Source organism: Cricetulus griseus, chromosome 9 (assembly GCF_003668045.3).
Source record: "Cricetulus griseus strain 17A/GY chromosome 9, alternate assembly CriGri-PICRH-1.0, whole genome shotgun sequence".
Taxonomy (NCBI): Eukaryota; Metazoa; Chordata; class Mammalia; order Rodentia; family Cricetidae; genus Cricetulus; species Cricetulus griseus.
Genome location: NC_048602.1, coordinates 9,646,354 through 9,671,427, shown reverse-complemented (window position 1 = coordinate 9,671,427; position 25,074 = coordinate 9,646,354). Strand labels below are relative to the sequence as shown.

The window sequence follows — 25,074 nt, the reverse complement described above, 5'->3', positions numbered from 1 at the left end:
TCCCCTTCCAGAGTTTACTACAAAAATAAAAGAACAAGAGTGTGAGATGTGGGCTACCTGGCATTTTGGATGACGATGGGGCTCCAAATGGGGGGGTGGGAGGTGGGGGGTGGGCACCACCTCATCTGCAGCGCGCGTGCGTGTGTGTGTGTGTGTGTGTGTGTGTGTGTGTGTGTGTGTATGTGTGGAGTCACTGTTACAAGTGAACGTGAACAAGGTGGTAAAGGTACAGGAGCTGTCATCAAGTCTGACAGCCTGAGTTTGGTCTCCAGTGCCCAGATGGAGGGAGGAGAACAGACTCCCACAGGTTGTCCTGACACACGTGTGCCCCACCCACAATATACTAAATAAAAATGGGAGACAAGTGAAGGAATGGATGGACAGCCTGGAAGGAGCCAAGAGTCATGGAGGTGGGAGGTGACTCGGGTCAGACCCAGACATGGGGCCCCATCGCCCCCCCACACACAGACCTCTCCTTAGATAATATATATTAAAAATAAACCTCCATTCAGGGTATAAAAACAGAGCAAAGGCACTTGGGATGGGGGTGGAGGGGGAGCCCCACCATAGGCAATACTGAAAAACCGGGATGTGGTGGTACTCTGGGGGTGATGCCCTGAGTCCCCCAAGCGAAGGCAGGAGGGAGAAAGGCAGAGGCCAGCATGGGAGGCAGGGGTCCCGGCAGGTCCCCTATGAGTGTGGCCAGTCTCCTTCTCCTCAAGGCCTCTGGGGTGAGAGACGCTGTGGCAGCCGTGGGGGTGGGGGGCCCTCACATCCTCTCCCCCATTCTTCTCTTCATGAAAGGCCTGAGGGTTACAAGAGGGAGACAAGGAGAGATGGAGAAAGGAGGTTGAGAAAGTAGAGGTAGGGAGGGACAGGACTGAGGCAGACGGGACAGGGGGACAGTGGGACAGGGCACCCCCCCCCAGCACCCTGGCCCAGCTCCTGACTCACCAGTCTGAACAGAGCGCTCCGGGGCAGCCAGACTGGGTGACAGAGCTCCCCCAAGCTGAGACAGGAGGGGTCTCAGGCGGCAAAATTCTTCCTCTAACTCCTGGAGGAGATCCGAGATGAAGGCGCCTTTCCATCACACCGCAGGCTGCCCCAGGTTCCCCACCACAGGCTTACCTCCAGCTGCTTGACAGCTTCCTCTAGGCTGAGCAGGTTTTCCTGAATCTCCTGAATCTGCACTGGGCCTGGAGAACCACCTCCAGGAACCCCATCCCCATCCTGGGGAGGCCCCAGGCCACCGTCTTCCTCAGCAGGCAACAAGAGCTGTTTCAGGGACAGCACTGGCCAAGGCAAGGGGGACAAGGTCACAGAGGCAGGGCTTGGGATTCTGGATGTGAGGAGGATGGGGCAGGAGGCCTGAGGTCGGACAAGCTGAACTCAGCATCCAGGGTGGGAGAGTAGCTGAAGAACGAGTGACATGGGCCACCCAGGATGGTGTGGACAGGGCAGAGTTTCTGGATTCGCGGATAGAGAAATCTGAAAGACGGAGCCTTCCTCTAGTTCAAACAGGGGCACCGTTTGCCCAGCTCCTGGACCTGGAGGGTGCAGAGCTGGCCTACCTTTCTGAAGGGCTGTGGCAGCAAGCTGGCCTTCTGGGCCTGGTCTGCAGAAGGGCAGGAGGTCGCTGAGGATACGCTCCGTCCGGGCTGCGTAGGCAGACAAAGAGGGATGCTTAGATCCTGCCTGGTTTCCCCGTGACCCCCGCCCCCCAAGCCAGTGACCTTGGGACTTACTGTCAGCTGGAGGCATCTCTCGGCCTCCAGTGCCATTCTCAGAGCTGCTGAGCAGGGATTCTCGGGTGCTAGGGAATGAAGCGATAGGCGACTGACCCCACATCCCAATCCCAAGGGGGTGCCAGGGGCTGGGGGACACACGTATATACATGCTTATAGACGTGAGCACACAGAGACAGGGCTCGAGTTCTGTAGATGCAAAGGGACACGTTCTCCATTCCCTGGCTCTCAGCTCTGTCCTTGACCCCTTCCTTACCTGCTTGGGCTGGGTCGGGGCTTGGGGCGGGAGGCGGGGGCAGGGACCTTCAGGGAGCCAGCAGTCTCAGTGATGAGGGCACACCAGCTGGGGAGACAGGCCAATACCAGAGGCATTCAGCACACTTAAGCCCCGTGCGAGCGTGTGCGCACACGCATGTGCGTGAGTGCAGGACACACACCTTCACACCATCCCCGGGGACTCACTTCTTGCGCTCTGATGATGTCTGTGCCACCAGCTCATATATCTGGGCCTCCTGGTCCCAGGTAAAAATGACATAGAAAGCTTTGTGATCTGCATAGGGAGCAGAGAGGCGGGGCTTGGAGCCGAGGTGGCCAGTATGTGCCCCTCCCCCACAGCTTCTCAGCACGGCTTGCTGAACTCTCTGCCCCGAGGTTCTGCCTCATGTCCCAAGTACCTACAACTCCTCAACAGGAGCTACTGTGAAAAATCTCCATCAGGGCAGACTATGCTTCCCTCTTCCTTTTCTTCCTTCCTAGGACAGGGTCTCTCTGTGTAGCCCTGACTGTCCCGGAACTCACTCTGGAGACCAGGCTGGCCTCGAACTCAGAGATCCCCCTGTCTCTGCCTCCCGAGTACTGGAGTTAAAGGCGTGCGCCACCACTACGCCTGGCTCTGTTTTTAACCAGGCTGACCTCAAACTCAAGATCCTCTTGCCTTAGCCTCTTGAGTGCCAGCATGACAGTGTAAGCCACCACGTTTGCCACCCTTACTTGGTCCCGCCCATTTCTGCCTCACTTAGACCTTTCTCAGTCTTGTCCCAGAGTGGGCTCTGCGGCTCTGAGAGAGCTCCACTCTCTACTTCATGAGGCTCAGACGACCTGCCCCAGCTCACCAGTGGCCACCTCTCGGGTCATGGCAGAGGTAAGGCGGAGCACAGGCCGCAGCATGGTCTTGCCGTCGGGCGTGGGTGTGAGTGTCCGGCTGTGTGACTTGAGCAGCAACTTCTCATCTTGGCGCTGGAGCAGCAGTAACAGGTCGTCCAGCAACAGCACGTGGACCTCTTTGGGTGAGGCAGCAAGTCACACCTGACCTCCACAAGCCCCTGCCGTGGCCCGCCCCTGGCTAGAGGCAGCACTCACCGACAGCCTTGTCTCTCGTTACCCGCCATGTCAGTGGGCCTTCATGGATCAGCTTCTTCTTAGTGATGTCCAGGTTCTGAGGCAGCAAGGAGCCATGGTCAGCTAGGTGGCAGGAAGGGACACAGAAGGGAGGGGGGCAGAGGTGACTGGGCTCACCTTGAACTCGCTCAGCATAGGGTCACTGCTCTGCCGTAGGTGAGTCAAGTCCAGGCGCCGCTGGTAATCCTTGAGCCGCTAGGGCAGAGAGAGGAAGGGTTACAGGGGGCTAAACCAGGCACAGGGGTTGCCTCTCAGTGACCCTGAGGTGAGCGAGTAAGCAGAGAAGCAGGGCCATCTTTGGAGGGACGAGCGGAGGTCCAGACACGACCTCCAGTAATCCCGAGAGGAAGGCGTTAAAGGCTAAATGACCTCCAGACACTTACCCTGAGGGGGGCAAAAGCTACGCCTGACCTCTGAGCACGGTGAAAAGAAAGTATGTCCCCCCCCCCCACCACGCCCCGCTCCAGGTGGAGCCATGCCCGGGCTCACCAGCAGGTCCTCCATGTCTCGAACAGCTTGGTTGACATGGTGCAGAATCTCCCGGCAGCACTCAGCTGCCAGCTCCACTTTCTCCCGTTCCGCAGGCTCTTCTGCAGGCAAGGTGGGCGGTGTAAACCCCACCCTGGCATGCATGTCCTGCCCGGGGGGCTGTGGTCAGAGGAAGGCCTGGGGGTACCTGTGTTCTGCCCGATGCTCTGCAGCAGCAGTGGGTACTTGGTGAGCCGCTGCATCTCAGTGGGGATCATGTCCTTTAATTGCAGGCGCCGGCACCGCGGCCGGCTCTCAGCTTCCTGGGGAGGGAACAGCGCTGGGGTTGCCTGGGGCCCTGCCCACAGCTTCTCTCCTAAGACCCCAGCGTTCAGCTCTACCCCTCCTTCCTCACACATATGACGTATCTTCATCAATCCCAGGGACTCGGGTCCCCACCGCACCTGCACAAAGGCACAGAACCGAGGCTCCTTGCGCTGTTTGACTTTGAGCTGCTCTAAGGCAAATGACTGGCGGCTGCAGAATCGGGAGGAGATCTTCTGGAACCAGGAGCCCTCAGCACCATCGAACTGCAGGGGGATTCAGGCAAGGGAAGGTCTCAGGAGGGGCTGTCAGCACCAGTCTTGCACAGAGATAGACAGAAGCCTGAGGTGGGATAGGCCTGGGACCCAGATCTCTCGGGGAGGTGGGGAGAGGGCCACGCAGGGCACCCTCACCCGGGCCAGCAGCACATCGCCGATCTCCTCAATGAGGTAGCCGCTCTCTTGTCTCCGTTTCATCAAGCGATCGAGGAATAGGGCTACAGGGAACACAGGAGGTGCTGCGTTACAGTCGAGGACACGGAAATGCCTGGTTGGAGCTGGCGCACACACGTCACGTGTTTGCTCAGTGTGTGTGTCCCTCTGGGGTGTGTGCTGTGGGGGGTGAGGAGTGTGTGACCTCTAGGGGCAGGCCAGGGACTGTGTGTGGCAGGAGGCCCGGGAGGAGGGGGCTGCGGCTGGCACTCACAGTGCACCTCAATGAGCTCATCCAAGCTGGGGAAGATATTCTGCAGCTCTTCCAGGGGGAAGAAGCCCCCATCCGCCATGGGCTGGTAGAAGAGGTCATGGAGTACCCGCAGCATGCGCACGTGAGCTGCCTCCGTCACCAGCAGCTCTGTAGGCCCAAAACAGGAAGCCGTCACTAGGGAGGGTGCAAGCTCCAGGGGAAGAAGGCTCAGGGGCAGGCTTGGGGAGCAGAGAGGTTGAGGGAGGACCCCGAGAAGTTGGTGAGGTCACAACAACCTCCAGAGGTGGCGTCAGCCATTCCTGCCTGTGTAGCCACTGAGGATTGAGACAGACAGACAGACAGACAGACAGACAGAGACACACCGCTACCTATCTACCTATTGACAAGGCCTCACACGGCTCAGGCTGGCCTGGAACTCCAATACTTCTACCTCAGCCTCCTGGGTGTTGGGAATACACATGCCTGGCATCACCCAATGGTTCCCTCTAGCACAGGCTGTCAGCTTAGGTCCAGGGGAACCCTCACTCCTCCACTGCCAGCCAGTCACTGGGCGGCTCAGTGAGTTTCAGGGGCACACAAGGCCGCTGAGACTACATGTACTGTGTGATGATGATGAGAGTGAGTGTGTGTGTGTGTGAGAGAGAGAGAGTGTGTGTGTGACAGTGTGAGAGAGAGTGAGTGTGTGTGTGTGTGAGAGAGTGTATGTGTGTGTGTGTGAGAGAGAGAGTGTGTGTGAGAGACAGTGAGTGTGTGTGTGTGAGAGAGTGAGTGTGTGTGAGAGAGTGAGTGTGTGTGTGTGAGAGACAGTGAGTATGTGTGTGACAGTGTGAGAGAGTGTGTGTGTGTGTGTGTGTGTGAGAGAGAGAGAGAGAGTGTGTGAGAGAGTGAGTGTGTGTGTGTGAGAGACAGTGAGTGTGTGTGTGTGAGAGAGAGAGTGTATGAGAGAGTGTGTGTGTGTGTGAGAGAGAGAGTGTGTGAGAGAGTGAGTGTGTGTGTGTGTGTGAGAGAGAGTGTGTGTGTGTGTGAGAGACAGTGAGTGTGTGTGTGAGAGTGTGTGTGTGTGAGAGAGAGAGAGAGTGTGTGTGAGAGTGTGTGTGTGTATATGACAGTGTGTGTGTGTGTGTGAGAGAGAGAGTGAGTGTGTGTGTGAAAGAGAGAGAGTATGTGTGTGTGTGAGAGAGAGAGTGTGTGAGTGTGTGTGTGAAAGACAGTGAGTGTGTGTGTGTGTGTGAGAGAGTGAGTGTGTGTGTGTGTGAGAGAGAGTGTGTGTGAGAGAGAGACAGTGAGTGTGTATGTGACAGTGTGAGAGAGTGTGTGTGTGAGAGAGAGACAGTGAGTGTGTGTGTGTGAGAGTGTGTGTGTGTATATGACAGTGTGTGTGTGAGAGAGTGAGTGTGTGTGACAGAGAGAGTGAGTGTGTGTGAGAGTGAGTGTGTGTGTGTGAGAGGAGAGTGAGTGTGTGTGAGAGAGAGTGTGTGTGTGACTGTGTGTGTGTGTGTGTGAGAGTGTGTGTGTGTGAGAAAGAGAATGTGTGTGAGAGAGAGTATGTGTGTGTATATGGGAGAGTGGTAGTGTCTGAAAAGAGAGTGGTGTGTATGTGTGAGAAACAGAAAGAGTAGGTGTGTGTGAGAGTGTGAGTGAGTGGTGTGTGTGTGTGTGTGAGAGTGTGTGTGTGAGAGAGTGAGTGTATGTGAGTGTATGTAAGAGAAACAGAGAAAGAGTAGGTGTGTGTGAAAAAGAGTGTGTGTGTGTGTGACAGAGCCTGTGTGTGTGAGAGAGGTGTCTGAGAAAGGGGGGGAGGGTCCTGAAATCCAGTCTGGTCTTGAACTGGCTTTGTAGCTGAGTGTTACCTAGAACCCTCGACCCTCCTACCTCTACCTCTCAAGTGCTGGAATTGCAGGCACGCATCACAATCTGAACACTGTACTTGCCTGGGGAGAGTCAGTCACTAGCCACATGCTGCTGTTTCCATTTTTTAGCTATCAAAGATGTAAATGAAGGCAGGTGGATCTCTGTGAGTTCAAGACCAGCCTGGTCTACAAGAGCTAGTTCCAGGACAGCCTCCAAAGCCACAGAGAAACCCTGTCTCGAAAAAAACAAAAAACAAACAGACAGACAAAAAAATAAACGAACCACAAAGCACAGTTCTCAGCTGTGGCCACCACACTTTAAGAGCTCCATAGCTAAGCCACGTCTAACAAACAGTACAGTCCTGTAGTTCCACCTACTCAGGAGGCTGAGAGAAAAGGTATCTTGAGTTCCAGGCCAACCTGGGTAATGCTGTGAGAACCTGTCTCACAAAATCAAAGTCAGAGCCAGTCCTGGTGGCACCCAACTATAAACACAGTACTTGGGAGGTTGGGACAGGAGAATTAGGGGTTCAAGGCCAGCCTGAGCTACATAGGAAACTGGAAGCCAGCCTCACCTGTATAAGACTCTACTAAAAAACAACAGTGGAGGGGTTGGAGCAGTGACTAACAGCTAAGAGCTTGTAGAGACTAGATTCCTCTTGCAGAGACTAGATTCCTAGCCCTCACAGGAAGATGACAACCATCTGTAACTATAGCCCCGGGGAACCAAGGGCACTAGACCCCCACATGCAGAGAAAATACCCACACATATAAAATAAAAATAAATAAATAAACTTAAACACAAACAAAAAAAATTGAAAATGCCTGGGTGTGGAGGCACACGCCTTTAATCCTAGCACTCAGGAGGCAGAGGCAGATGGATGTCTGTGAGTTCGAGGCCAGCCTGGTCAACAGAGTCAGTTCCAGGAAAATCAGAACTACCCAGAGAAAGCCTGTCTCAAAAAAAAAAAAAAAAATTACATTTACACACACACACACACACACAGACACACACACAGAGACACACACACACACAGACACACACACACAGACACACACACACACACAGACACACACACAGACACACACACACACACACACACAGACACACACACACACACACACACACACACACAGACACACACACACACACAGACACACACACACACACACAGACACACACACACACAGACACACACACACACAGACACACACACATACACAGACACACACACACAGACACACACAGAGACACACACACACACACACACACACACACAGAGAGACACACACAAGTATATGAGTGCATGACACCCATCTGGAGGACAACCTGTGGAGCTGCTCCCTCCCAGCATGGTGTGGTGGGTCCTGATGCCTTTTATCCACTAAGTCACCTCAGGGGCCCTGGCCTTGAGCTCCTGACCCTCCCCAGGGAGGACAGTGGCTGTGTCTGGCTCTGACAGTGGCCCTGGCTTTCACTGCGTCTCCTGCAGTTGTGCCCCAGCCACCCTCTGTTGGGCCGCCGATGCCCTCAGCCAGCACGGCTGCCATCCTGGCTGCCTCAGGGCCTGGGTAGTACTCACCGCTGATAACCTCTTGCCGCTTCACCTGGCTTTTGGGCAGGCTGAGCAGAGTGTCTGGAGGCATGAGTTCCCTCCAGCCTGGAGGTTCTTCTGGTTCCAGTTCCAGGCCTGACCGTCCTGGCTCCCCATCATCTCCAGGCTCGGGGCTGTGGACAGAGGCCTTGTTAGACCCCAGCCTGGAGCACCCCAACCAGGGAGCTCTTGCTCCTTAGTTATAACCCGTTTCCTCGACATTTGATGCCTCTGGGTGGCGCATGACACCGACCAATCAATCCCCAGACCTCTAGACAGCAGTGTCCCACCTCCCAACTCCTCAGTGGCCTGTGCTGTCCACAGCGGCTCTCAGCTATTGGCTGTCTATTTCCTTGAGAGTCTAGCATCAACCCACCACCTCCCAACTCTCTAGGTTTCCTCGGTTAATGAGGGGAAGTGACATACGTGGCTCGTCGGGTAGGGCCAAGCACGGCCGTGGCGGAGCCGGGGTCCATGTCCACGTCGCTCCGGGAGCGGCCCCCACCCCGGCCCTTAGCCCCGAGGCTGCCCCGGGAAGGCCGGCGGCGGTCACTCACCCGCAGGCTCTCTGACCGCCCCAGACGCCCTGATAGCCTGGACCCCGAGGCCAAGGACAGAGTCAGGCAGAGGCCAGGACAGACCAGGGCAGGGACAGGACAGACCAGGACAAGGGAGACCAGGACAGGGACAGGGATAGGACAGGGACAGGACAGACCAGGACAGGGACAGGGACAGGACAGACCAGGACAGGGACAGGACAAGGACAGGACAGGGACAGGACAGAGACAGGACAGACCAGGACAGGGACAGGACAGACCAGGACAGGGACAGGGACAGGACAGACCAGGACAGGGACAGGACAGACCAGGACAAGGGAGACCAGGACAGGGACAGGGACAGGACAGACCAGGACAGGGACAGGGAGAAGGGAGATCAGGACAGGGACAGGACAGACCAGGACAGGGACAGGACAGACCAGGACAAGGGAGACCAGGACAGGGACAGGGACAGGACAGACCAGGACAGGGACAGGACAAGGACAGGACAGGGACAGGACAGACCAGGACAGGGACAGGGACAGGACAGACCAGGACAGGGACAGGGAGAAGGGAGATCAGGACAGGGACAGGACAGACCAGGACAAGGGAGACCAGGACAGGGACAGGGATAGGACAGACCAGGACAGGGACAGGGAGAAGGGAGATCAGGACAGGGACAGGGAGAAGGGAGATCAGGACAGGGACAAGGACAGAGACAAGGAGACAGGGACAGGGGAGACCAGGACAGGGACAGGGACAGGGAGAAGGGATACCAGGACAGGAACAGGGGAGACCATGACAGGGATGAAAACAAGCAACAGAAGAGAGAAGACAGAGTCAGAAGTAGTGGGACTTGGGGAGGCACCTGGGGGGGTTGGTGGCCAGGAATGGGCGTGAAACATGGTAGGGGAATGGAAACCCACTATGGCCAACAGGACTGACCCCCTCCCTTCCCTGAGGAGGGGGTGGGGAAGAGGGAGGAGGAGAAAGGAGTTCCATACTTAGCTCAATCGGGAGGGTGACGTACCTACCCACCCCTCCCCTCACAGGGGGTGAAGGGGAGGAGGTGGCCATGGGGAGGGGGAGGGGCTGGGAGAAATGGGGGAGGGCTGACCCTCCCCCCACCCAGGGCCCAGGCACCCACCTCTTCCACCTTCTGGGGAGAGAGGGCACAGGGTCAGAGGTGGACCAGGTGTGCCCCAACCCAGCTCCCCATCCCCACCGAGGGGTCCCCAAAGCAGCAGCACAAGGACAGGCAGGGGGCAGAGCCTGCCCCCCAACTGTGAGGGGGACAAGGCCCCCAGGACACAGCGTGGAGCACAAAGGGGCCAGGGACACTGGGAGCGGGGCTGTGAGGGAGGCGGAGCTCACTGAGAAGAGGGAGGGGAAGGAGAATGAAAAAGATGAGAGAAGCTGAGAGTGAGAAGGGGAGGGGGAGAAACCCTGGCCAGAGAGCCGAGGGTAAAGAGAAGAGGAAGGGGGGGCAACAGAGAACAAGGGAGGAGGAGTGGGAAGAAAGGGAGCGAGCGGGAGAAAGCAAGGATGGAAGGAAGGCCGGGGAGAGGCAGGCAAGGGAGGAGCAGCAGGCGCAGACTGCAGCAGCAATCCCAAGCGCCGCCCTGGCACCTACATGTTGCCCCACCCTGCCCAGGCCCTCCCGGCACCACAGGCGGACACCTCTCTGTCTCTGCATTCTCCTCCGTGCTCTCTGGGGGTGCCAGGGGCTCCAGGCTTGGAGGGCCCTGTGGGAGCGTGTCCCCCAGCTCCTGGGGGGTATCCACACCTGCAGGTAGAGGGGAGAAGCCGAGCTGGTTGGAAAGTCTCTGATGTGGTGAGGTCCGGCTCCCTGACTGTGCTGGAAGGCACTCGGCACCTGGCAGCTACCACCCACTCACTCAGCACTCAATATGAGCCGACGGACACTTCCAGACCTTGGAGAACACTGAACGGGACTAGAGCCAGAAGGGGGGGGGGTAACACAGAACTAGGGTATCCTCTGTGCAAGCCACCCTACTAGACTGCAGTGGGAGGGGACCCACGGAGAGGTAAGCAAACTCGAGTCCAGAGAGGGAAGTAAGTGGTTTCCAGAATACAGCACAATAGGCTGCAGGAGGGATTTGAACCCAGGTTGGACAAGCTTCTGGGGTCTAAGGGGGGTAAGAGAAGAGATTTGCAGCCTTGGGGAGAAGGAGATAGTACATTCACGTGGCTTCGAGGGTTACTGTCTAAGAGGACATGAACTTCATCTGGAGGATAGACTAGCCTCTCTCAGGTTCTAGGAAATGAAACCTAGGGACTGATGGAGACAGTCTGATTGTGGGGTTAGGAGGGATACAGCTCATTGGCACAGCACTTGCCTAGGACCCACCAGTGAGGGGTAGGGGTGAGGCTCGGTGGCAGGGAGCTGGCCTAGGACCCACCAGTGAGGGGTAGGGGTGAGGCTTGGTGGCAGGGAGCAGCTTGCCTAGGATCCACCAGTGAGGGGTAGGGGTGAGGCTTGGTGGCAGGGAGCTGCTGGCCTAGGATCCACCAGTGAGGGGTAGGGGTGAGGCTCGGTGGCAAAGTGCTTGCTTAACAGGTGTAAAGGAAGACTTTCAGTGCCCAGTGCTTAAAAACAAACAAACAACAACAACAACAACAACAAAAACCCCCAAAACAAGAAACCTAGTTCAGGGGTGAGGAGACTTGGCACTGGGACAGAGGCTGGAACCCAAGAAGAGAAAGTGTGGAAAGGGTAAACTGAGGCAGGGGCCATCACTACTGCTGACCAGCTGGAAAAAGATGCTAAGGTCAAAGGAGGGATCCCAATGGGGACAAGGGCTTCCATCTCATCTGAGTGACGGCTGAGGGGCTGGCTGGTGGTGCTCCTGTCCCAACTCAGAAATGCTCACCAGGTTCCCGGTGGTCAGGGCTGTCTGCAGACAGAGGGTGCAGAGAGATCCCTGGGTTGTCCTGCCCAGGAGTCCCAGCAGCCCTGTCTCTAGAAGGCATACCCAGGCCTCCCTTCCGGTCTGTAGGGCCTGGCTTCTCGCCTGGGGAGACAGCGAGGAAGACAGAATGAGAAAACAGAGGCTTCTAGCCCCATCTGCTATCCCAGGGGAACCAAGACACTGTGCTCTTTGCCTTCTTCCTCATCACAAGAGCTCCTCCCTTCCTGCTCAAGGTTGAGGAGCTCACTACACACAATCTTCTTCCTCAGACCTGGGGTCCAGCCCAGCCTCCTCCCTCAGACCCAGTGCCCAGGCCCAGCCCTCCTCCCTCAGACCCAGGGCCCAGGCCCAGCCCTCCTCCCTCAGACCCAGGGTCCAGCCAAGCCTCCTCCCTCAGACCCAGGGCCCAGGCCCAGCCTCCTCCCTCAGACCCAGGGCCCAGGCCCAGCCCTCCTCCCTCAGACCCAGGGCCCAGGCCCAGCCCTCCTCCCTCAGACCCCAGCCCAGCCTCCTCCCTCAGTCCCAGGGCCCAGGCCCAGCCCTCCTCCCTCAGACCCAGGGCCCAGGCCCAGCCTCCTCCCTCAGACCCAGGGCCCAGGCCCAGCCTCCTCCCTCAGACCCAGGGCCCAGGCCCAGCCCTCCTCCCTCAGACCCAGGGCCCAGGCCCAGCCTCCTCCCTCAGACCCAGGGCCCAGGCCCAGCCTCCTCCCTCACACCCAGGGCTCCAGGCCCAGCCCTCCTCCCTCAGACCCAGGGCCCAGGCCCAGCCTCCGCCCTCAGACCCAGGATGGATACCCTAGCTATACAAGTCCATTACCATCAACCTCGACCTTTAGATGTCGAAAATCAGGAGCTGAAACCAAAGAGTGGGACAGTGAGCTTGGGAGGTCTGGGACCAACAGGGCAGGCAAGGCTGAGGCTAGCCCTCTTACCAGGTGGCTCTCCCCGGTTCCAGCGAGCAGGGTCTAGGATACTGCTAAACCCTTTCTTTGTCTTAGTGGGCTCATCTGACCTCCGGTTCCCCATCACCTGTGGGAAGAGGAGGAAAGGGGAGGCTAACATTACCAAATGACATAAAGCTGAAAGGGACTCCAGGTGTCCAGTCTCTAGGCTTCCCTGGGGGCACCTCAGACTTGACCTCAGCACCTTTTTCCGGAAGAAGTTCCGCCCTGACTTCTTGTCCCCACTCTTCGTCCGAACCCCAAGGTGGCGCATATACAGGCTGATGGCAGTGACCACGGCGGCACTGAGGGGAGAAGACAGTGAGGTGAGGGCCCCCCCGGTGACAGACAAAGATGAAGTCCCCCACAGCCCCTCAGCTACTTCCTGTGCTTAGCGGAAAGGGGTGGCTCCCAAAGCCAGGAACGAGTGTGGTGCTCCAGGGAGCACCGATTCCCACAGCCTAGACAGACCATCTGCCTTCCTTTCCCCCAACACTCTCCACGGCCATCACCTCTTTTCTTCATCGGTAGAGATGGTGTGTCTGCAGAGAGAAGAAAGAAATCTACAATAAAACCAAGAGGCCTGGCTTTCCTGTCTGCCAGGACACACTTCTGGGCCACTATGTCTTTAGTAAATAGGATAAGGAGAAAAAGGGAAAGTGGCCCAGGGGGGCCTTGGAAGGTTCATCCCAGAGGTAGGCCAAACGTGTGACCAATGACAAGACCCAGAAACTTTGAGGGGACCCAACGTTCTAAGAGTTAGGCTTGAGGGAAATTGTAGGTGGGGCAAGAAAACAAACACCAAGACTGCCCACAGCTGGGCCAGCCTCGCACTGCCCCACTCACTGCATCTCTTCCAGGTGGGAGAGCAGCCGCTCGGCAACGTGGCGCTCCCGGGCCTCATAGTTGCCCCGGTCTTTCCCAATCCAGGGCTCCAGCAGGCTCAGCTCCTGCTCCCAGGGTGTCATGCCCATGAGCCGCTTGGAGCGGAAGTCCTCCAGCTGACGGCTCACGGCTGCCTGCTGGCTCTGTACCACTTCTTGCATGAACCGCCTCTGGACATCCTCAGAGATGAGGTCAGGCCGTGTGCGGTCTACGGATATGGATGCAAGGGCTGGCTAGTGACCACATTCCGGGGTCTGGCGCCTATCTTGGATCACTGTCCCCTCCTGCCCACGGACTCCAGTGTTTCCTGGGGCTGCCACCATCAAGAGTGAATGACCTGGGAGAGACTTTCCCTTATCCCCAGGCCCCTCCTCTCCTTACCAAGTTCAAAAGCCACGTGGGGAGGGACTGGCACCCGCAGAACCTGCTCAGAGGAGACAGGAGTGAGTGGCAGGAGATGCACCTCAGGAGGCCTTGGTGGGAAGGGTCTGAGGGAAGACTCTGGGGAGGGCCAGGGTTGGCAGTCACCTCCACAGGTGGACATTGGAGGCACATCGTGACTAAAAGGGGGTAAGGGACAGGGGAGCAGGAAGGTGTGTCTCACCGCAGTCTTCTCCAGGAAGCTGTGATAGAAGTCGAGGAAGGCCTTCTTGGCTTCTTTGGGGCCCAGTGAGCTCAGCATGTCCGCATGTAGGCAGCAGAGCTGGGGACACACAGACTGTAACTCTTTCCTGGTTCCACCAATCATGCACCCTCTTTGGAGAGCCTAAGTGGTTTTCTGACACTGGATATCTGTGGGGTCTGAACATGACCTCCTGAAAGGTTCAGGCATGATGCTGGCCTGCCCCTGCTACCTGGTGGAACAGGCAGTATCCTGGTCAGCCCAAGGTTCCATGGGAACTGAGTCTGCACGCAGGTGCAGAGGACCCCTTTAAAAGACAGGTCCCCGCCCATCTACGCTCTCTGCTTTCTCTGTACTGTGTCTCTCACCTAGGCGCTCTCTCTGCCTCTCTATGGCGACCGGCCATGGCGGTCCTTATAATAAACCTATAGTCAACATGTCTCATGTTTAGCATTTCTCTTTTCTTCTTTTTAAACAAAAGAATAACACCTCCCACGTGAAGCACACCCTGACCTCCACCCTGCCTCAGCCTGTCTCCCTTGTCAACTCTCCAAGGTCACCACTATGAAGTCTTCCTTTTGCCTTCACAATTCTCACTACTAGCTATTCTGAGGACTTGGGGTACCCCATGCTGAGCCCTTCATACACATTCAGGAAGCTGTCCCATCAGAGACTATCATTATCACCATTGTGTAGGGAACACCGAGTCCAGGTATTGGTGGTACTATAATCCGATCCCTTTCCAGGTAAAAGTGGGAGGATTAGGAGTTCAAGGTCATCCTTGAACAAACAGTGAGTGTGAGGCCGGGCTAGGCTATAGACCTCACCTGCTTCAAAAAAAAAAAAAAAAAAAAAAAAGTGAGAAAATGGAAGTTCAAAGCTGAGTATGTTGGCACAGGCCTGCAATCCCTGCCTGGAGAGTTGAGGTAGGAAAACCAGGAATTCAAGATCCCTGTCTCCAAAAACAAAACAACACTACCAAACGGAAAGAGAGAAAACGATCTCAAAGTACAAGCTAAAGCCAGCGCTGCTGGCACATCCTTCCCTACGTTCTGGAAATGGGAGCAGGAGGACCACTGCAAGTTCAAGGCCAGCCTGGGTTCCGTATTAGACTGTCTTGAGCAAACCAAAGGAGGGACTACAGAGAGTGTTTGGAAAGGAAAGCGCAGGCATCACGGTGGACATCGGGAGCGCCCAAGTTTACAGCTCTGGCTCCCATGTCAAAACCAAGCCTGGCAAACTGTGCCCGGAAACTCTCGGTGTCGGTTCCCGGAGCTCATGGCTCCGCAGCCTTGCCAAACAGATGAGCTCCCTGATCGTGAGATGCTATCTCAAAAATACTGTAGCCACCAGGGGTGGCTCAGAGGTGCCTACTACCAAGCCTGACCGGTGGAGGCCAATCCCTGGGAACTACACAGTAGAAAGATGGAAGTGACTCCTGGAAATTGCCCTCTGACCTCCACACATACGCGCCAGCATGCATGTAACCACATGCATGTCCATACACAAAATAAATTAAAGCGTAATAAAAAATTTTAAAAGAGCTGAGTGTGGAGACCTATGCCTTTGATCCCTTTCTGACTTGGGAGTCAGAAGCAGGTGCATCTCAGTAAATTCAAGGCCAGCCTGACCTACATAGTGAGCTCCAGAACAGTCAGAACTACATAATAGAAAGACCCTGTCTCAAAAGCAAAACAAAAAAGGCCAGGTGTTGGTAGTGCACGCCTTTAATCCCAGCACTGGGGAGGCAGAGGCAGACAGATCTCTGTGAGTTCGAGGCCAGCCTGGTCTACATAGTGAGTTCCAGGACAGCGATAAGACAAACAAACCAAAACAATAACAACAACAAAAACACAACACAAAACAAAAACCAAAAAATAAATAAAGATTAAGAATACACTCTAAAAAGGAGAAAGAGAATAAGGTAGAGAGAGATCAGGACACCCAATGCTGACCACTGGCTTCTACACATAACACACGTGCCCATACCCACATGAATACACATATACAACACAGAATACATTAAAAAATTAAAACAAAAATAATGAGGGCTTGGGATGCAGCTCTGTGGTAGACTGCTTGCCTAGCATGGCTAAGGCCTGGGTTAACAATAAAGAAACACGCCTGCTCAATGGCACTCGGCAAAGTCGGACTCAAAGGCAGGCAGCTTGTCTCTGACTGTCTAGAAAGCAGTCTCCCTGGGTGCAGAACGGGTTCTGATTTCTGTGTGTTCAGACCAGGTGCCACGCACAGTGAGACCTGGATGGACAGACAGGTGGACATGCGGGCCTCACTCATGCATGCCAGGCATCTCCTGAGGTTGCCTGTGTGCCAGCCTTGGATGGATGGCCCTGGAAATACAGAGGGACTCTGTCTGTCCTGGCTCCCAGGGCTGCTGCCTGGCAGGTGACACATTCTTAGTGTGCTCGAGGACTCACTTCAGCACAGGTGGAACTTTTTTACGTTTATTGGTTTCAACAGATCTATTCTCCACATCCCTACCCCCAAAATATAGTGGGGTACAGAAGCTGTCTAAAGACAACTCTCACAACACCAGAAGCCATCTGGGTCACTTCAGTTCCCACGTCAGTGGAACAGAGCAGTTAGCATAGCTCTGGGGTTAAGTAAGGTCTGTCCCCGGGGAGGGACAGCTGCTTTTCCGAAGGATGCAGATGAGGGAGAATGTATGAGCTTCTCAATTCTCTAAAGCTTGATGTCAGGACAACTAGCCCAAGCCTTGCAGTTCCTGTCTTTTTTTTTTTTTTTTTTTTTTTCCCCCTTGAGACAAGGGCTATGTAGCCCAGGCTGGCCTCAGACTTGCTATGACCTCCTGAACTTTTTTTTTCTTTTAAAGAAATTTATTTTATGTGCATTGGTGTGAGGGTGTCAGATCCCCTGAACTGGAATTACAGACAGTTGTAAGCTGCTGTGTGGGTGCTGGGATTTGAACCCGGGTCCTCTGGAAGAGCAGTCAGTGTTCTTAACCACTGAGCTATCTCTCCAGCTCCACCTTGAGCTCTTGATCCTCTTTCCTTCTCTTGCTGAGGGCGGGGATTACAGGCCTGGATCACTCTGTCTGTTTTATGTGTTTCTGAGGCTCAAACCCAGGGCTTTGTGCAGGCTAGCCATGTATTCTCCAAATGAGCTACATCCAGCATGCGCTTCTCTCTTCGACCCTGGCTGTCCCAATCCGTGAGTCTCCTAGTTTTTGTTTTCTGGGGGAGCCATGGTGCACCTTCATGCAGTACTGTGCCCTGGGCCATGCCCTTGCAAGTGGCTTGTGACGGTTGCTATTGGGTCTTAGGAAAGGACCCGACTCATTCTACTGCCCAGCTAATAGCCCCCCCACCCCCATCCACCCCACTAGTGCTACGGCTTCTTGCTAAACCACAGGCTGAGGTTTTCTACTCTATAGGTGTTTCTGAACCACATGGCTCTATATCTGCATCCCCCAGAATCTTCTGCATGGCCCTGGAAGTTTCTTTTATTTGAAGCCAGGTCTTGCCTTAGCTGACCGTGAAGGTGTGGCAATCCTCCTGCCTCAGCCTTTCGCGTGGTAGGATCACAGGTGTAACACAGGGCTCAGGAAGTTTCTAGGTCAGCAACCACATGGAGTTTGCCTGGGTACCTGGATCAAGTCTGCGGTGCCCTCCAGGTCTGAGACGGCAAATGGCACCAAATTCTGAATGCCTGACTAATGATTCTCAGACAGGCCACCTGGGTGAGTGGCAGTGTTACCAGTTGGAGATGCTGCCACAGGCCTGGAAGGGGACAGGACATGGCTTCTGCCAGGATGTTGGGTTCCACTAACTCCTACTGTATGAACTCAGGCCTGGGTCACTGCTGACTAAGGCTCACTGGGAGACAATTGCAAGTCTGTCAACATCACACGCCTGCTTTCTCCATCTTGTCCCCATATTGTCAGTGGTCCTACTTCTTTCTTCCTTCCTTCCTTCCTTCCTTCCTTCCTTCCTTTCTTTCTTTCTTTCTTTCTTTCTTTCTTTCTTTCTTTCTTTCCTTTTTTGGTTTTTCAAGACAGGGTTTCTCTGTGTAGCTTTGGAGCCTATCCTGGCACTCGCTCTGGAGACCAGGCTGGCCTCGAACTCGCAGAGATCCTCCTGCCTCTGCCTCCGAGTGCTGGGATTAAAGGCACCAACACCCCACTGGTGGTCCTATTTCTCGAACTCATGCTGTGTTCTGGATTTCCCGGAGTCTGGTCTGCTCAACCTCGCTCTTCCTCTGTTCCCTTCCCCCTGTATCCTTACCAGGGGTCCTGGCTCGAACTGCAGGGCCACATGCTGCAGGAGGGCCATGAGATGGGCTGGGCGTCGCTTTACCTGCTCCAGGCTCTGGAACTGGCTGTTTTGATCTTCTGAGTTCTGGAGGGTGGAGACAAGGGAGCTGAGTGCCACGGGAAAGAAAGAAGAGGCGTCTTAGGCTTGTCCTACCCCGTCCCTGGCACCTCTCTGTGGCTGGGAAGATCCTGGGAAGTGGGGGTAGATATGTCTATGCTACAACGCTGGCAGTAAGGCCAGGCAGCTGGGAAGAAGGGATGCCAGGAGCTGGTGTCATCGAGAAGGGACAGAAGTCATACTGGGGGGTTAGGATAAGCTGGGGCTAGACACAGAAGGGGGGTAGTCGAGGACGGATGGTGGCCCTTGCTGTGGGGTGGGAAGGTAAGGAAGGCACCAGGAAGCAGACAGAATGACAGGAGGACACATCAAAGGATGGAGAAATGGGCCCGTGGTGGACACTTTTCCCACCCTACCCTGCTCACCACCTCCAGCTCGTTCTCAAAGTCCTCATCCTCTGCCCCAATGATGCTGACGGGCATCACGCCAGGCCGGGGAGGCCCTGGGGCCTGCAAGGGGAGACAGGACTTCAATCCACAGAGCTCCCCACCTCACAGAGCACCACAGTCCCCTCACCTTAGCTCAGCTCTGCTGGCTGCAAGGCACTCACCGCCCCTCCAGCGACTTCTCCCATCTCCGGGACTCCAGAGGGCTGCAGAGAGGAGGAGGAGGAGCGGTTAGGGGGCGGGAGGAAGTGCCTGAGGCTGGGCAGTTACTCAGAGATTCCTGGCCCAGGTGCGGAAGGTGAGTAAACAGCCCCCCCCACCCTCAGCCGCCTTAACTCAATGGAGCCTCTGTGTGGCCACAAAGAGCCCTTCACAGGCCAGCTGAGTCGGGGAGAGCAAGGACAGAGCTTGGGGGGTGGGGGTGTGTGTGCTAGAGCCCAGAGCATGGGTGCATGGGTGGGCTGGGTGGCTGTGGGTAAAAGCCACTGATTTGGGTCACTAAGGAAGGAAGGACCAGGGACCTAGGGGGCTGGCTAGTCCCTAAGGGGGCAGGACTTTGGGACAAGCAAAATTAATGGAAAGATCCTTAAGGAAGGTGTAGGAAGAGACTAAGTGTGTGTGTGGTGGTGGGGGTGGGGGCTATCCTCTGATCTATGGCAGGCCTGGGCCAGGATGTTGCCTCTGAACCCACCAGCCCCATTTCCTGTGACAGGAAGTGACAATGGTGAACCCCCAACCTCTAACTCCCTCTATACAAGAAAACAAAACTGAGGCCTTTTCTGTCAGGTCCCTTGAGCTCTTTTTGAGCCCAGCAGTTCCCTAAGGTTCCCAGCCTTCCCAGCTATTGTTCCAGAGAAATGATGGGGGGTGGGCCCCAACAGCCCACTCTCAGGCATGTGCATGTCCCCTTCAATCCGTTGTGGTAGTGGCTCCCTGGGGTGTCCCCACCTCTCTCCTCCCAGACCTGGCCCATCCTTCCCATTTCTGCCGCCCCTCCTCTGACTCCCTATGTCTCCTCCCCCATCTCAGCACAGCTGCCCTTCCAGAGCTGGTTTTGGTCCAGCTCCAGCCTCATACTGGTGTCTCATCTTTCTCCATCCCTCGTGGGCCCATCTCTGTCTTTTCCATCTTCTCCCCAGGTCCTTACAGTAGCATCTTCTACACCCTAATTGGTCTGACTAATGCTGTGTGGATCAGTGTCAGCAGGGAAGGAACTGTGGAAAGAGGGGTGGAGTGGACCAGTGGGGAGGGGCGGGTCCCCACACCCCAAAGCTATTTATAATTCTGGCTGCCTGAGACCCGCCCTTCTCCCTCTTCCATGAGGCTCCTCCCTAGCACTCAATAAGCAGTAGCTTATTGATTCTGATATCTGAACAGTGATGCTGCCTGTTCAGAAGTGCCCAGAAATTATCCTTGGGGGTTCGCCCAAGCAGGCATCACTTGCGTTCTTTCTCAGAAATTCTAACCGTCCACTATAAAAGCTTGGGTAATTTCAAGATTTGTTGAGTGTTTACTAAACAAACTTGCAAACCACGACAGCAAAGTAATAGTCATTATTATGAGAGCTAAACTCATGTAGCACTTAAGAGCTGTTCCAGGCATACATTAACTCAGTTTTTTTCCTTTTCTTCTCTCAAGAAGGGATCTCACGCTGAAGACTGACCTCAAACTTGAGGCCCTCCTCGGGTCTCGGTCTCTCAGGTTCTAGTATTGTAGGTGTGAAGCACTATCTCCAGCTCCATCAATTCCATTACACCCCCAAACTACAAGTACCCCATGCTATGGTCTCCCTGAGAAACGGTGACAGCTTCAAAGATCACCCTTGCCAGCTAGACCTTCTGAGCTAGAAGCCATGACCACAGGCCTGGAACTCACATGCTCATAGCACTTAGCAGTATGTCCAACTGAGAACACCCAAAGGAGTCAAGGAGGGTTTCAGGGTATAGCTCAATGACAAGATGCTGGTTTGTTATTAAGAGGCCTTGAGTTTTACCTGCAGCAGCACCAAAAAGAATAAACCCATTTCTCTTAAACCTACATTCATCTTCTCATCTCTCTCTCTCTCTCTCTCTCTCTCTCTCTCTCTCTCTCTCTCTCTCCTTTTCTGAGACAGGGTTCCTCTGTGTAGCTTTGGAGGCTGTCTTGGAACTGATCTGTAGACCAGTTTGGCCTTGAACTCAGAGATCCTCCTGCCTCTGCCTCCCCAGTGCTGGGATCAAAGAAAGATGTGTGCCACCACTGCCCAGCTCTCACAAGTGTCTTTCAAACGGCCCCTTACCTCTCATGCTTAAGTCTTTATTAAAATGTCTTTATTAATTCACACCCAAAAAGAGAACCCAAGGAAGGTACACAATTTGAACAAATGTTCACTGCAAGACTGTGATTCTCACACAGTGAACATGCATTATCTCCGTATTCCTCATCTTAATAGCATGGGAATAGCTGACATCTGAGCTGGCACGCACACATGCACACACACACACACCTACACCTATCTAGGTTCTATGAAGGGCTCCAGCTCTGTCTACAGGTGTCTATGCATTTAATCTCTTACTGACCCAAAGAGGCCAGCATTATTTCCATTTGTTTTATCTGGGGGGGGGTGTCACTATTATTCTTGTTGCCATTTTACAGAGGAGGAAATTAAGACATGGCTTATAAGAGAAAGAGGAGCCAGGATTCAGATTCAGGCAGCCTGGCTCCATAGTTTAAACATCCAGCACACTATACTGTTTTGAGACACCCCCCCAACACACACACACACACACACACACACACACACACACACACACACACACACACACCACCCTTAGGATGCTAAAATCTGCATCAATGCTCTGAGACACATCACGTCTAATTGTGTCTGGGAAAGTCATGTGGCTGCTGCGACCTCAGCGGTCACCCGGGATGGACCCAGCAGCTCCAGAAGTCTGTGCTTGGACCCGGAGCGTTGGACAATTAGGATATAGGTGAAGCTGGCAAAAGACACTCTTACAGGCAACGGTCAAAGTCTACTTCTTTGTCCGGCAGAGGGAGCACTTTGCACTTGAGGCTGTGGCAGGGAGGAGGGGGGGTTGTCAGGCAGGTTTAGGTTTATGCAGTGGAGGAGGAGGAGGAGGTCCTGGAGGGTGGCTGCCTGGGTTGCAAGGGCCAGGGTACCCAAGCTTTCAGAATGGAGTATTCGGGTATTCAAGAACCTCTAGAAGCCTTGAGAAACCTAAGAGAGGCTCTTGGAATGTGTATGACCCTGCCAGATTCTATTTGATAACAGTGGGCCTCAAGAACCCAGCTAGGTGAAGATGACTGGAAAGAGAAAGCAAACTGACGGGCTTGTGGGACCTCCACGGGGGTGTGTGCTGGGTGGGTTCTGTGGGGCCCTGGTTTGACCTGGGAGAAGCCCATGTTTATTAAAAAAAAAAAAAAAAAAACAAAAACCGGGTTTGCGTGAAAGGCTTCCTGAAACCTGGAAGGTATGTAAGGTCTTACAAGCGATGTAACGTGGCGGGTCTTGAGGAGCCCTAAATCTTACGAGGAACCGATCTACACGGGCGCTCAGTACCACAGCGACTGTGGCAGCACGGGTGTCAGGGAAGACGTGCAGGAGGGAAGGCTGCGGATCTCACCTGTCGGATGGGATGGATGAGAAGCCGCTGCAGCCTCCGGGACCGAAGCCTCCGCGCCCGAGCTCGGGGTTCCCCCACCCGCGCCGCAGAGTCGCTCTAGCCGAGCCAGAGGCCGCCTTGGCGGCCAGCTCCACTCCTCCCTCTGGCTGCTCTAGCCCGCCTCCTGCCACTCTCCGGCCTCGGCAACTCTACTCCTCCCGCCGGCCGCTCGCTCTCGCTCCACGGCGCCACGCTGGCCCGACGGGGCCGCTCTGGCCCGCGCTGGAGGGCCGGCGTTTCCGTATCTCGACTGCTCCTGTCAGTCTCCCGGGTCCCGCCCGCCCCTTGCGGGAGTGGTGGCTGCTTCCAGCGCCCGCCCGCCCCGCTCGCGCTCAGTCTCAGATCTCCAAGTCGCTCGGGTCTGAAGTGCCCACTCATGGGGTCTTCCCACCTCGTCCACCTTCCCCAACTCCCCAACCTGTTAACCGACGCCGTCTGTCGCCCCTTCAGCTCCCCCCCGTCCCCGCCCCGCTGCAATCGGAAAGAACAAAACAAAACAAATCCAAACCCACCCGTGCGCTTGAAGTGTTCTCTCTCCCCCTGACAGACGAACCAGCGAAAAGCAATGACTTCTCTCTCTAGGCCTCAGTCTCCCTGTCTGTCCCCGGTCTCTCCCCTACACCCAGATATCTCCCAGAGTATAATTAATAACCCAGGGAGGGGGGAACTAGAAAAAGCTTCCTAGGACGTTTTCAACGCTCCGCAACTCTCGGCTCCATACTGTTTATTTTAGGACCTCTAACCTAGTATCCATGGGCCCTACGACGAGGGGGTCCCTCCCCCTGGGCCTCAGTTTCCCCAGGGGTAAATGGGGGTCATCGTTCTGAGCTGCGCTGAACGGTGGGCAGTTTGGATCCCAACCTAGCTTATCTCTACCTACTGTGCACTCTCTGTCTGTCTCTCTGTGTGTGTCTGTCTCTCTCTTTGTCTCTGTCTCTCTCTGTTTCTCGTTTCTCTTTGTCTCTCCCTCTGTCTGTCTTTCTGTCTCTGTCTGTGTCTCTTTCTGTCTGTCTCTTTGTCTCTCCCTCTTTGTCTCTCTCTGTCTGTGTCTCCCTCTCTTTGTCTGTCTCTCTGTGTCTCCCTCTTTCTCTCTGTCTGTCTGTGTATCTCTGTCTCTCCCTCTTTGTCTCTCTATCTCTGTCTCTCTGTCTCTGTCTCTCCCTCTCTTTGTCTCTCTGTCTCTCCCTCTTTCTCTGTCTCTGTCTCTCTCTGTGTCTGTCTCTCTTTCTCTCTGTCTCTCCCTCTCTTTGTCTCTCTGTGTATCCCTCTTTCTCTCTCTCTGTCTCTGTCTGTCTGTCTGTGTATCTCTGTCTCTCCCTCTTTGTCTCTCTGTCTCTGTCTCTCTCTGTGTCTGTCTCTCTTGTCTGTGTCTCTCTCTCTGTCTCTCTGTGTCTCCCTTTCTCTCTCTCTGTCTCTGTCTGTGTATCTGTCTCTCCCTCTTTATCTCTCTATCTCTGTCTCTGTGTCTGTCTCTCTTGTCTGTGTCTGTCTGTCTGTCTGTCTGTCTCTCTCTCTGTCTCTCCCTCTTTCTCTCTGTCCCCCCACCTCCTCGTCTCTCATTCTCGTTTTTGTTTTTGTTTCCTTTTGAGGCAGGGTCACGCTAGGTTGACCAGGCTGGCCTCGAACTCATGGCAATCCTCCTGCCTCTGCTTCCCAGGTTCTGGGTTGACAGGCGTGCGCGCCAGCCACCTCGCGGGGGTTTCCTCTGGGCTGTCTTTGACAGATGAGAAAACTCAGGTCCCAGGAAGGGAGGCTGCAGGCTCACTGCCCACCCCACCCCCGGCCCGGAGGCCCTCGGCGGCCGCCGGGTCCCCTCCCTGCTCCTCCCCACTTCCCCCTGCGGCCGAGGGGGAGGAGGAGGGCGGGCGGGGCCAGGGACCATGTACCTGGTGTCCGCGCGCGCGGGGAGGTGACCGGCGGGGCGCCCGAGGTCGGGCTCGGCGATCCCGGGCCCGGCGTCCCGGCTCCGGCTTCCTGGCTCCAGCGGGCAGGAAGTCGGGGCGTTTTTCCGGAGCCCCCGCCCGCCGCCCCTCCCCGCTTCCTGCCGGCGCCCCGTGCCCGCCCGGCACCTCGGCTTCCTTCCCCTTCTCGCTCGCTCGCTCGCTCGCTCGCCGGCTCGCCGGCTCGCCCGCTCGCCCGCGCGCCTCCTCCTCCTTTCCCCGCGGGTGCGGCCCCACCCCGCCCCGCCCGGCTCCCCTTCGCCTTTGTCCTGCTTTATGGCCTCCTGCCCCGCTGCTGCCCAGCTCCTGCCCTGGCCCTTCCTCTTTTCTTTTCTTAGTTAAGGTAAGGGCTCACTAGGTGGCCCTGGCCGGCCTCGAACTCCCAGAGACCCGCCTGCCTCTGCCTCCGCATCGCAGAGGTTAAAGTGAAAGGTGTGCGCCTCCCTGTCTAAGCTCCGCGCCTCCGCGCGCCCGGGCGGGCGAGCTTCACCGTCTGCGAGCCCCAGGCTCTCCATCCATCCCTTTCCCCCAAAGCTGTCTTCCTCCCTGGCTTCTGCTGCTTCAAACCGCAGCAGCCGGTCCCCTGCGCCTTTTATCACTCTTTTCTTGCCGCTGGGTCGCTCTCATCCTCTGCGACCTCAACTGTTGTTGCCCCTCAGGCTCGGGCTCACT

At 55.7% G+C, this 25,074-nt stretch overlaps 1 protein-coding gene across 10 annotated transcripts; it reads right to left on the bottom strand.

Moving 5' to 3' along the window:
• Positions 1–471: 471 nt before the first annotated feature.
• On the bottom strand, positions 472–24,481 carry Arhgef1 (Rho guanine nucleotide exchange factor 1). 10 transcript variants are annotated; one of them, XM_027430364.2, is made up of 31 exons: positions 24,349–24,481; positions 18,965–19,006; positions 18,771–18,863; positions 18,268–18,381; positions 13,985–14,083; positions 13,762–13,804; positions 13,342–13,588; positions 13,008–13,037; positions 12,701–12,800; positions 12,487–12,583; positions 12,372–12,407; positions 11,516–11,656; positions 10,302–10,407; positions 9,769–9,780; positions 8,512–8,679; positions 8,074–8,219; positions 4,641–4,787; positions 4,349–4,431; positions 4,076–4,201; positions 3,820–3,934; positions 3,633–3,733; positions 3,261–3,338; positions 3,105–3,180; positions 2,858–3,025; positions 2,208–2,295; positions 2,002–2,088; positions 1,746–1,813; positions 1,572–1,658; positions 1,129–1,292; positions 955–1,054; positions 472–806 (listed from the first exon to the last, which is right to left on the bottom strand). In XM_027430364.2, the coding sequence occupies exons 2-31, from the start codon at positions 18,986–18,988 to the stop codon at positions 796–798; spliced, it is 2,955 nt and encodes a 984-aa protein (XP_027286165.1). In that variant the 5' UTR covers positions 18,989–19,006; positions 24,349–24,481; the 3' UTR covers positions 472–795. The 10 variants fall into 10 exon arrangements, with proteins under 10 accessions (XP_027286165.1, XP_027286169.1, XP_027286167.1 ...); XM_027430368.2 differs by having other exon boundaries at positions 18,783–18,863; XM_027430366.2 differs by having other exon boundaries at positions 18,780–18,863; positions 24,349–24,480.
• Between the last annotated feature and the right edge of the window lie 593 nt (positions 24,482–25,074).